Source organism: Rattus rattus, chromosome 14 (assembly GCF_011064425.1).
Source record: "Rattus rattus isolate New Zealand chromosome 14, Rrattus_CSIRO_v1, whole genome shotgun sequence".
Classification (NCBI taxonomy): domain Eukaryota; kingdom Metazoa; phylum Chordata; class Mammalia; order Rodentia; family Muridae; genus Rattus; species Rattus rattus.
The window spans coordinates 33,954,526-33,967,901 of NC_046167.1; the positions used below are offsets into that span (position 1 = coordinate 33,954,526).

General features: G+C 41.6%; 1 protein-coding gene across 1 annotated transcript in view; it reads right to left on the minus strand.

The window, feature by feature from the left end:
• The window catches only part of Gli3 (GLI family zinc finger 3), an 89,907-nt gene that overhangs the window by 4,864 nt on the left and 71,667 nt on the right, over nucleotides 1-13,376 (minus strand). Inside the window, exons 6-9 of the mRNA XM_032884213.1 lie at nucleotides 10,468-10,617; nucleotides 9,003-9,167; nucleotides 3,706-3,996; nucleotides 312-639 (exon numbers count right to left, since the gene is read on the minus strand). Coding sequence (XP_032740104.1) covers nucleotides 312-639; nucleotides 3,706-3,996; nucleotides 9,003-9,167; nucleotides 10,468-10,617 — 934 coding nt within the window. The remainder of the gene's footprint in view (nucleotides 1-311; nucleotides 640-3,705; nucleotides 3,997-9,002; nucleotides 9,168-10,467; nucleotides 10,618-13,376) is intronic.

The window sequence follows — 13,376 nt, forward strand, 5'->3', positions numbered from 1 at the left end:
AAACACACCTATTGTGGAGGATTTTCTTGCCCCACTCAAACCCGAACAATTACAATTTCTTCATCAAAATCTGAGTTCTTCACATTTTAATTTGTTTGTTCTAGTATCATTCTGCTATTATTTTCAAAATATGGACCATCTGGAAAAGCAGTGCAAATGGTTCAACATCGACACAGGTTCTAGCCTAAGTTAAGGATCTGTGGAGAAACTAACCAATATAAAACCAAGGGTTCTAGGTCCTCTTGGTGTGTTCTGGCTACAATGAAAGGAAAAGAAATAGCCTGAGCGGACAGATCTAGTGTGGGACTTACCATTTCCTATGAGAGGAGATACCGCAGGGGCTTTGGAGGGTAGAATAGGGTTCAGTCTTGGAAACATTCCATTCACTTGCTTTAGCCTTTCAAGTTTGATATGCTCCATCCATTTGGTCCCTGCTGGGTTTCTCCTGCCTTGCAAAGCAAGGGCTGTGGTTGCCGTGGAAATGGTCGAGTCCATGATTGGGGTCTCATCGATGGCACTGAGGTCTGCTATACTACCTCCATCAGTCAGAGGAAGCTCGAGCCCACTGTTGGAATAGTTGCTGATGGGGGACTGTTGGCTGCTGCATGAAGACTGACCACCAGGGCTTGGCTGAGATGTCTATTGGGATCAAGGAGAAAGGAACAAAATGACATCAGGAAGGGTCAAGGAGAGGAAGCTAAAATGACACCTCATGCAAGCCAAAACCTTCAGGTTATCAGCAGGTTAAATGAGAAGAAAAACTATGTGTTGGTGGATGTTTGGGCCAAAATGAGAATGGCCCACCAACCGGGCTGATACACAGGGGAGGTGCTGGATGGCGGAAGATGCTAGATGTGGTATGATCAGAGCTATCAGCCATGACACCCTGTTTCAAATGCCAACTACGCAGACATACTTTCTTGTTTTCAATTCTACCTCCAGGACATTATTTCTGGGCAAATTTCTTCACCATTCACTATAACAGAGTATTTATGTATACAATGGGATCAATTCTTAATGGAGCAATTGTTACTGGAAATTGATACAAATCGCACAGAGTACCTAAGTATAAAGACCTGGCAGAGTTAAAGATGAGGAGGTTCCAAGCTTTGGTAACTATTACTGTTCCACCTGGGGTTCATTTTGCTGCGCTACAGCATACACATAGGGGATGCTTTATAAAATACTTTATCTCCTTCCAACAAAGATACCTGTAGGCTATCCAGACCTGGTTCTCAAACAATTCTGTCTTCTTCCCTGCCACATTCAGGGTGGCTGTAACTGGTGAAATATGAATCCTTTTGCTCGGTCACACTCAGAAGGGAAGACAAGCTGCAGTGGATAGTAGCCCTGAGTTTGTAGATTGATTTATGGTTCCTCTCGGTGTGTGCCTCTCTTAGTATGATCTCCTAATCTTAACCAAATAGACGCTAGAAGAGAATTATGTAACTAATGAAAACTTAATCCTACCAACTAGTTCTAATCAAAGAGAGTACTACTTTTGTCTATGCCAGGGCTTATGGAATAGTAGGTGGAAAGTCTGACCAGCGCAGGGTCTGGGAATAGATCTATAGCACACAGGATAGGTCTCACAGCGTACAGCTAGTTGGTCTATATAAAACTGCAAGGGTACATACTGATGAAGTCACGTCGTTTTAAGAACAAAAGTGGTGTTGAGAAAAGTTCATTGGCCACCGAAAGCCACATCTTAGACCCCTAAGATGGCTAATCTGAGCCTCTGCAATACCCCCCACCCAGAGTTCCTATACAAACCGGAGCCACTAACAACCAGTAAAAACCCACTCAGTGATCTCAGGTGAGATGAACAATGATGCTGAGGAAGTGTCTGTAGAGGTAGCTCCCGGGAACGTCTCACTTTATCTACTTTCACATCATAGGAATACAAGCAAACGCATACTTTCTCAGCAAGTGCCACATGGTGCAGTAACTTCAACCTGGGCAACCAAGCAGAGCTAAGGAAGATTTGTAAATCTGATCAGGAGTATGTGAATTCCTAATCATTTTGCCTCAGCAAAGAATTGAGATATCAGCTCTTCCAGAGGTGCTACGAGTTTTTAAAGCTTTGGGTAATTTTCACTCTTCAACATAATCAAAATAGATATATGTACACAGATCTGTGTATAGGACTACGCATACACATGCCGCAGAACATGTAAGAAAGAGCAGGTTCTTACAGTCAGAAAACTACTTATATGCACTCAATTGGATGGAGGTTAAGTTGCTAAAAATTCTAAGTCTTCTTCAAAGAACACAGTACGTATCTAGTCCCACACTTGAACTTATCCTAGGTCAAGATAGTAATTAAATAGAATTTGAGAACAACTGCTTGGTTGGCCCAGAGTGACTTATGAAGTCCCAGGCAAAAATAACAATGAGTCATCATCTAACTTCACAGTTTTCACATGCTATGTTCAAGGCACAGAGCTGAGCAATGCTCACCAACGATAGATATCACAATGCCATAAAATCCAAACAAAGATGAAATGGGAAGAAAACTTGCATGTTGAAATGAAAACAAACAAACAAAAAAAAGAATAGAGAAGCCAAAATTCCCTCACCTTATTACCCACTGTCCTTAGGAAGTGACAACAAGACATTTGGGAGCAATAGACAGAAGAGGTGTTGCATTAATAAGAAAAAAGGAGAAAGAATTTAATTTATAGCATGATGGCCAAATTAAAGACATGTTTTAAAAGAAATAATATTAGAAATGTAATGTTCATTAATAAGTGTCTGTGAAGGTATCTGGTATTTAATGCATATGAGCGCACGGCATCTGTGGGGAAAGGGATCCCGTAACTAACCTAGAGGAAACTTCAACTTTCTCACCTGGAAATATAGGGTTCGGTCTGCAACTCTTTGAGTTCTATCTTTATATAATCTAATTTGTCTATAAACATTCCCATACCATGTCATTTTTAAGAGAAACTGCTGTAAATAACTAACTCCAGAAATTCTATTTTTTTTTTTTTATGTAATAGAAGGTATCATGGGGTTGTGGTGACATACAGATCCTGTCACAGTCTCCACTTTCCCTGAGCTGTTTAGCCCGTGATCACAACACTAGTCTTCCCCTTGCCTACTCCCCCTTGGCTCTGGCAAACCCTACAACTGGTGCCTCTCATCTCCCTCCCCTTCTCCTGGAGCTCCTGGCTGAGTGCTGAACTGTGTCCTCAGGGCCTCTACCCTCACAGCACATTGCTGATTCTCCTTCCCTAGAAGGCTTTTCACAGACTTGTGTTTAAACCCACTCATCGGAATTGTATTTGTCTTTCAATCTGCACATCCCACTGAACTGTAAACCCCCAAAGAATAAGGACTTCAGCTTATTCTTCTTGGGGTCACCAGGGCAAGGAAGACAGAAAATGTATTTGCAGAAAGGCTCAAGGAATGATTTTCTACAGAGTAGCCACAGTGGAGACACTGACAGCCATGTCTGTGTACCACAAGTGGTACAGCTAAGGATCGGTTTTATAAGTCAGGTAAGAATCTTAGAGACTCCCTCTGAGCAAAGTTATTACCTAAGCAGATTAACTTCTAGTGAGCAGTCTCAATGGGCTCACGACTCTCACATCAGCATGGCTGGATACAATGAAAGGGGATAGTGTTGTCCTTTGACATGTTGCTGGGCTTTTCTCAATGAGCCTGGTCGGCTCTGGCAGAACAGGAGAGTGAATGACATACCATGGGCTTTTCAGCCTTGACAGTCTTCACCTGGAGGCATTCTTCCCGCTTTGAGGTAGTGTTGCTCAGCTCCTTCTGCTCACCGAATGCTCCCTGAGTCGGCCGGCCGGGGGACCTGGACTGTGAATGGCTGCCAGAATCTCTAGGTGGTGGAGGCCGAGGGTGCATGTCCCCACGCTGCTTCTTGGTAACATGAGCCTCAGGGCCATGCACAGTCTTCACGTGTTTCCGGAGAGAGCTGGGGTCTGTGTAACGCTTGGTGCAGCCAGGGATTTTGCATACATATGGTTTCTAGCAAATTCCACAAAAAGGAATTGTTGATGAATGGCAATAAAAGTGATTATGACTTAGCAATTGCTCATTACAACTCTATTCTTTCAAAAGCACTTCCCCAGCATTCAGATACCTATCAGGTCTAATGACTTAGAAAAGCCTATTTGAATATTGTTCAGTGTCCATAGGATCTAGCTTAATAGGTATTATTTAGAGAGCTCTGCGAGTGGTAGTAGTGTATAAATTGCCTTTACATTGTTGGAAGCACTTATGCTCTGAGTGGAAGTATCATGGCTCTCCCTCTATTGATGATGATAATGGAGAGAGGCTTACAAGAAGATGATATCAGGATACTTGTATACATCTTATAGGAGATGGGCTGTGTGAAGAAATTTATTATCTTGGTTCTTAGATATAATAATTCTTTGCTTTGAAAATGTGCTATTTGTACATAGGTATTATAATAGGAAATAAAACTAAGCTGCCCAGAGCTGTTTTCACATTGTTTAACTAAATGCTCATTTGGGTAACTGTTTGGGGTTTGGATGTAAAAACCCTCTGAAGGTCTCTGGTCTAAACTCATAGCCTCATCACAGACTCTCCACACCCACTCCATATACTTCTCAAGGTTGCTGAGGGATTTACAGAAACCCAAGACTCCCGACCGTCTTTCCTCTGACGTTCCAGGTCTGCTAGCAGAACTTCTCCCTGCTAATTTTATTTTTCCCCTGAGGCATCCACCGTGCCTCCTGACACAGTTAAAAAACACTGGGGCATTTATAACAAAATATTCATATAATCACAGAATCACATAACAATGCCAGAATGGTGATCTTTGTTTCCTTGCCTTCCAAGAGTAGCATTCTGGGATGTTGGTATTGAGTAAAGTCAGCTCTGCCTGCCCAAGGGCTCTACATCCACAAACTTAACTAACTTCAGGTTGAAAACACAAGAACTTCATACCTGTAATGTGAAAACCTTATACATGCAGTGATCATGAATAGATGCTTCTTCTTGTTGCCCCAAACAACAGAGCAGCTATTTACATGGCATTACACTGCAGCAGGCAGTAGATGTAATCAGAAGTATAAGAGTGTGTGTATACATACATACATACATACATACATACATACATACACATATATATGTATATATTATATGATATTGCAGCATTTTAGTGAAGAGACTTATGTATTCTCAGATTCTGGTGTGGGCTGGGGTTCTGGGCATGATCCCTTGCTGAAAGCAATGAGAGGATTATGTATTTCCACCTCTGTGTACCAGATGGTAAGCTAGTATATAAGAAATCATCATAAAAAGCATGATTAAAATAATGTATCTCTTATCCTTGCTGAACACCCTGTCTTGTAGAATGCATGTCTAAAAGATGCTTTTTCACTAAAAGCCTACGGCCACAATGAGAGCAACCTAAAATGCTGAAATTCTGTTAACGTAGAGAAGTGAAGATTTCGAACATTATCCTGAGAGAGACTTTACCTTCAAATGTAAGATTCAGTTGGATAGAATTGATTCCCATTAACTACAGATTATGTCTACTCAGGAGCTCCGTGATTTGCCACATATATATGATGAAATGAGAGTACAGGATTCCATGCATTAGGGACGGAAGAATGGCTCTGACAGTGCCATTACCTTTGGGTGTTTGTACATCAACCCTGTGCTTGCTCAGAGCACAGATGGGACAGGCTGCTCCATCAGCAGAGTGCCTGATGCAGGTAGGTGTGTGGGCAAGGGGAGAGAAGACAATGACAGGGTACAGGATAGGGACTGGATGAGCTACTCTTCCTACAAACACATTCATGTGAATATTAAGACTCGCCTGGAAATGGGTTCACAGCTGGCTGGCAATGTGCACAGAGAAGTTTATCAGAACTAGCATTTTTTTAAGACCAATGGCACACCAGTGACCATGTACCCTTGCATGTGAACATGCACATTAAATGTCACCTACAAAAATACATAAGAACACAGGTTCTGGAAGTTTATACTTTAAAACAAAACACATAACCACAACTCTGGAGCTTGGTCTTGAAATTATGTGGCAGCAATAAAATGCCAGGATAATAGCAGAAGCATTAAGCGGTCAGGTTTTCATGTCTTAGACATTCAACTTCAGACATGATGTTTACCATTTTGACTTGCATATCCAGGTACCTTTGGAAAGCAGTTGATATGTTTTCTCCTGACTACAATTTATCAGTGAGAGGAATAAGTTCTTTTTCTATAGACCACGCTAGCTGTGAATTCTCTCACCTCAGCCTCCCAGGCACTAGGATTATAGCATTGAGCTACTATTCCCAGATAAATTTTATTTTTCACTGAACATCAAATGAGTGCTACCATATGTAAGATTTCCTGCATATAAAGATGTGTAACCTCAATAAATACATGATTCTTTATGTAATCCTTTATATTTTATATGCAGAATCTTTTCTGGTAGGAAAAACGAGACCATGCAATCACTTATAGTATAAAGTATGAATCCCAAAGATGTAGACAACGGAGGACTCATTTTTTGGTTGGGATAATCCTGGGAGGTGTCAGTTACTAAAATCTGGGCTTAACTGCCATCTCATGGGTGCATATGATGCTTGCAACTGCATATGTCCCATGGTAAACACGTGCGCAATGGAGCGTTTCTTATGAGGAAGCACTTTGGCTTGGTAGCGAAAACAAAGAATGAGACTCTGTGGAATAAAAGCAATGACGATGAGAGGCCAAAAATGAAGGTTCCCTAGAAAAGATCCTGCTCACGAGTGGTCTGGAGCATGGTCATAAAGGTAGCTCCAGGAGTAACACAAACTATGATCTATACTGGGGAGTCCTTTCAGAGGTCACAGCCCAGGGACCCCGAAGGAGCAAGGACAAAAGTCATAGAGAAATGCCATGACAGCTTTTTTGTTATATAAGGAACTGCGTGTCTGGATCTACCCGTTGAGTTCTTGGCTACACCCATCAGAGCAAAAAGTCCTCACATACAACTTCTTTGCTTAGCAAAGAAGTGAAGTCATAAATAAGAGAATAAAATAACTGCAAGTAAATACCAGGAGTTATCTAGGATGGGCTCACTGGACTGCAAGAACCTGGATTTCCAGCACAGACCTAACTTCTATATATGTGGAACTGTGGCGGCCTCCATTCTGAAAACCAAAGAGCCCCATACACGGTACAGAGAAAAATGATTGTGTGTGTGTGAGTAAATCTTAATTATGTGCTATTGCTCACTCCTGGTAACAACATTATTGCCCAAGTCATCTTCCAGTTTCCCGAGAGGTTTAATCCTCATATAATCCTAACATCAGCAAAGAAAAAACAATAACTAGACTATACCTAAAATAAGCAGATGTGTGTACATGTTTTAAGTTCATAAACAATGAAAATCTATATATTTGCATATCCCTGTCTCAATATACTCACTAACCAAATTTCTGTACAGTAGGGGAGGTTGGCTAAACTCTACAAAAAGGAATGAATGTCTTCTTTTACTTAAGTATATGAAAAATAGCTAATTTAATTACTATTTTAATTAAAATTCTAAGCAAAGATTTTCAAACTCTATGAATTGAAATTGAGATTGACAGAAAAACAACTAAGGGCATTCTTCATGTTTATAATAATTCTATAACATTCTAGCACTAAAATCAGCAGTCTGCTATTCCCTCAGCCTCAAGCTATTTTGTCTCCATGGATTTACCCATTCTAGATTCCCTAAAGTGTTCAAAACAACAGCATCAGATGACACAGTGGCTATTATAGTCAGAAAAAGTACTTATAACAAAAAATGAAATCTATCTCCTTAGGTCATTAACAGGAGATTCAAAATGACCTACCCATCCTTATCACACCATGACCTTTTGAAAGAGCTGGGGTCTGTGGATCTGTAATTATTGAGTTTCAAGTATGATCAGATCTGAATACACATTTTAGACAGTGTAGATAATTTCATTAAAGGTCATTTTAATCTGTTTTATTCTATTACCAGAACTATTCCCCCACCTCTACTTAAAGCCAAATGTCTCCTGAGCAAAGTGGCTCACTTTGTTTAGATACTGCAAGGTTGTGAAACTCGCCAACAACTGGTGAGGTCATAATGGCCACTCACACATGTAAATTCCTCCTTTTGCAACAATGTTTCAAATTAACCAAGGATACGTTTTTTTATGCCTGAACTATGTGCTATTTAGTTATCTCATTTCTATCCCAAATGAGGGGAGCATTGGTAAACTTGGTTTATTAAGGGGACAGTTTACCGAGGAGTCAACATTTCAGCTATACCAAGAAGAAGTTTTGTGCTTTTAGCCAGATATGCATCAAAGCTTAGCTAGAACAAATTTGCAACCATTTTTACATTTATCAGTAGTTTGGGGACAATTATCTAAAAATAATGGTAATCTAACACAAACCACTGTGATAAAGCTTTGCTCATTTGATCTTCAATAACAGGCTTAAATATTAACTGTGCTGCTAAGAAGATCTTCCATGATCCTCTGGAATTTAGACATCTGAAAATTGTGTTTAAGCTGTTTGCTTGATGAAAATAATTTTAGATATCACGTATGTGATAAAACTGCTCTCTCCTAGAAAACAAATAAAATTGGATGCTTTTAGGAGTGAGCTGTCTGTCACTTGCTAGTGTGATGGTTCTGAATGTCTTTAGACAGCAGCAGGTCCTACTTTGTGTGGGTCCATGGTATTAGAGCAAGCAGCCTGAACTCTAAATTAAATGCTACTACTGTCTGGTCAGTAGGTGGCAGGTCCGAGCAACAGGAAACTAAGTTTAGCAAGAGTTTTTCACAGAATTTCTTCTTCATCTGAATTACCCACTAAACATGGTCCATACTTGAGGTCTCAAACCTTCGCCTGCAGACCTGTGGGGTCTCAGAGCCTACTCAGTGAGAACAGCCCAGAGAAAATAAAACAGAGCACATCTGCTGTACCAGGTAGATGATGCCATGGAAGCTCATTACTTTTGCTGGTAGCTTTGGGTAGCAGAGAAGGCTTACCTCATTGGAATGCGTTCTGTTTTGGTGCTTGGCCCGATCTGAAGCGTTAGAGAAAGCCTTGTTGCAGCCCTCATGCTCACAGACATATGGCTTCTCTCCAGTGTGAGATCTCAAGTGGGTTTTCAGGTTTTCGAGTCTTGAGTAGGCTTTTGTGCAACCTTCAAACTGAGGACAACAGGTAAATCTGGACCACTCTACACAACAACAGCTGCAGTTTGCGCCCACCCCCTCCAAGTGGATAAAAACTTGACCTTTCAAGGGTCAGCAGCTTTTCAAAACCAGGGAACAAAACCCCCACTAAACTCTGCATTTATTGGGATTCAGATGTGGCTTGGGGCAGTTGAAGACAAAGCATTGTCAGTGCCTGTAAAACTCCTGAAGGCTTTTTTTCCCTCTACTATTTTTTTTTTAATAGACAGCTCAATGTGGACAATGAATTTCATTATCTGTTCATTGATCTCCTCCAATTCCCACTGATTTCAGATTCAGCACAAAGTCCATTAATGCGGCTTTGTGTCCATACAAAGGCATGGAATTTGATCATGTTTGTAAAGGCTCTTTAAGATGTAAAGTACCAGGGGCTGTACAGCACTCACAGCAACTCCAGAGAGTGCCCAGTCTCTCTGCAGCCCCAGCCTACTCCAGAGGCTTCTTACTCACTGTGGTGACCCAGCAAGGAGTGAGGAGACATGATAACCACAGGCAGCTGAACTGTCTCGTCAAAAAGCTTGGGGTAAGAAGGGACTTGGGTTCTTTTTAGGTTTCAGGACATATACAAGTAACACTTGAGACATGATACAGACATGATGTTCATTTATGCTTCATATCGTATACACACTAACAAACAGTGCCATACGAATGTTTTAGTGCACCTGCGCTGTGTCCACAAGTGCTGTGTCCACAAGTGGTTGCGGAAGTAATGAACAGGGCTTTCTAACCAGAACCTTACATTAGCACCCAAAGCCTGTGCACAGCAGTGAAACGCTCTGGTATGAGCTACATCCCAAGCCTGGTATACTGAACTTTGTTTTTCATAAAGAATGCTCAACTTAAGGCCTATAAGATGGGTCAAAGTGCAAGTTGTGTAAACCTGACCAATAGAGTTGGATACCTGTTAACACACCTAAAGGGGCAACAAGAGAATCAACTTCACAAAATTATCCTTTGACCACTGTATGTACAAATAAAAACTTAAGTGGCCTGCAGTATGCTGAGCTGGAGGAATACGGCAGACACAGAAGGCATGAGCTCATGGGGCCACTTATGCCTGCTTGTCGCTCTGCAGAGAAGGCCTGTTTGAAGCTCAGCATGAAGATACTCTCTCTACAAACAGTATTCTCTCCTCACTACCCTTTCAGATCCTGGGGTCAAGAGTATTCAAACCCCTTGAGAACAGGAAAGAGCTACAGGGCAAAGTGTCATGCTTGTCAGTGTGAGGGGCTGAAGCTGTCAGGTAAGTACTTACTGTACATTTGTGAGGCTTCTCTCCGGTGTGTCTTCTCATATGTACTACCAACATGTACTGGGCTTTGAATGGTTTCTGCTCTCTTGAACAATCAAGCCAGCGGCACACAAACTCCTTCTTTTCTCCATGAATGTGGTCATTATTGATATGCTGGAGTTGAGGAAGAGGAAATTAAATTAAAATGTGTTAGCCATCTCTCAAAGGAACAAAGAGAAGTGAAAAAAAAAGTTCAAATTTTAAGCCTTGAAGATTACAAGAATAACTTTAATACATCATAGATTTTGTAAAAAATTTCTAGTACATACATTTATAAGTATATTTGCTCTTGCTAACTGACTGTGAAGGCAGTATGGGAAATATAATTGGGAACAGGCTTGGCATCCAGAAGAAACAGAGAAACAAAACAACAATAACAACAAAACACCTAGAGCCTGAAATCTGAAAAGCACTGGTTAAGTCTGAGTTCTACAAAGAGCATGTGTAAGATAGGCCTGCTGCTCTGAGTTCTCTGCTTTCTCAGGCTTTTTAGTATAGGACCACAGGTGCTCGCTCTCTCGCTCTCGCTCTCGCTCGCCCTCTCTCTCTCTCTCTGTCTCTCTCTCTTTCTCCCTCCCTCTCGTGTGTGTGTGTGTGTGTGTGTGTGTGTGTGTGTGTGTGTGTGCGCGCGTGCCTAGGATGTGGGGGCTTAGACAGAACTCACATGCGCTCAAAAAAATGCAACTTTGGTTCAGATTTGGAACACTATCTCCTTGAATAATAACCCCAGAGAACTAGGTGCTAAGAAAGAGAATCTGCCCTCATTTCCATGAAGTTGTACAATCCTATTATTAATAATCTTTCTCAGATTATTTTAAGGGCATGGCTCCTTTGCTTGCACATATCTGCGTTCACTAGGCGAGTGCCCGGTGTCTGTGAAGATCAGAGAGGGAAATCAGGTCCCTGGGACCTGTTATGGATTGTTGTGAGCTGTCACTGTTGCTGGGAACCAGAGAATCTGGGTCCTCTGCTAGGCAAAAAAAACTCTTAACCACTAATCCAGTGGTTCTTAATCTTCCTGATGCTGTGACCCATGTTGTAGTGACTCCGACCATACAATTATTTTCGTTGTCACTTAACTGCAATATGGATACTGTTATAAATGATAATGTGAATATCTGTGTTTCCTGTTAGACGCAGACAACACCTGTAAGAGGGTCATTCTGCCCCCAAGAGGTCATGGCCCACATGTTGAGAAGTACTGCATTAAGCCATCTCTTTGCACCCAGGCAATTTTTTAAAAATAAAAAATGAAGGTAGATTTCCCCAAATTCCTCATCAGTTCCAGGCTTTGGGGTGAGTTACAGCTGTATTTTCAGAATGACATGTGAGCTGCCTTCCAGGAGGACACATGGAAAGCCTACAGTGACACCTGAGGGAGAGCAAGGGAGCGCTCCACAGAAAGCCGCAGTGGCTGTGCCTTCATTGTCAGCGGCACATGACTGCAGTGCCAGGACTGAGAGCCGCAGTGGGGAACCAGACTGGACCTCACAGTAAGCCCTTCCTCACAGCACCAAAGCCAACGGAGCCCATCTTCAGTAAGCTTAGTGTATTACTTAAAGGTCCACTTCTAGACTACCAGGGACATTTTTTAATCCTGTTATGCTTGATTTGCCTTATTTTAAGGCTACCAGGTATACTTTTTCAAATACACAGATATATAGCTCTTAGAAGTCATCCAGTAATTAAAATTTTCTTGAGTTCTGTAGCAGTAATGACACAGCATTGATGTGTGCCACCGAACACTCTGGCTTAGGGACCTAGTGGGAATTTTCTGCCACCAGAATAGGCTTTCTCCATTACTCTTCTAGGTGGCGGATTACCTGAGGATAAAAATTTTGCATGAAAAAAATAATTTTCTGTGTTGTTTCTAGAAGTCAGAGCTGGATAAAGGAAAAGAAGTCACTACTCTCCTTTCTCTGAGCAGCAATCAGAATGCCCAATGAACTGCAAACATTGAGCGGCATGTGACAGCACACACACAGAGAATCCTAGCACGTGGGACTATATGCAACAGACCACAGTGACTGACAGGAGAACCAGCTCCCGAACTTCCTATCCTAAACCAGCATTCCTAGGAAGCAGTATCTTAGACATTACAATTACACACATAAACCACACAGAGAACAGATGTGCACCACAGGGAATTCAGTGCTGCCATGCAGCGTCCTGCACATTGCTCAGGAAGGTCCCAGATGTGACCAAAGAAAGAAAATCTGCATATACGACTTTCTCTGAGATAAAGAGAGATAAGTACATAGAATCACCCCATAAAGTTGCTACTGTTTCAGTTTTTCCATTATTGGAAATGAACAAATTGGCCCTTGTCCTAAAACACTTGGAAAGAAGATGGGGAAAAAGGGAGGAAGGAAGAAAAAAATGGAGAGAAGAGGATGCAATACAGAGAAAGGGAGAAGGAAAGATTCTGACTGGAAAACACATTCTATGTGTGCTGACCGGCCTCCTAAGAGTCACACACTCATCCTCAGGCTGTGTGCGGGTGCCCAGCAGTTACATAGTATCTTTTCAGTCCATATGATCTACTAAGCAAAGAAAATATTGCCAGCAAAGACACCCTGAATACTTGTTTATCTTAGTACAACTTTGCTTTACATGGTCTTTAATGTATAGCGTTTCACTACTATACAATTACTCTCAAGAATTCACAAAAGCTTTGAAAGATATCCAGGCATCGCCCATTCTTTCCCTGACAGAGCAAAGGGATCCAATGATGGCAATGGTTCTCTCCTCTCTTGCCTTCCAGGATGGTGTGTGGTAAGCCTTTTGCATTAGGCACAGCCACAGGGAGTGAGGCAGACATAATTTCTGCCCTAAGGAAATTACAGTCTCCTGGAGGAAAACAGATAATAACT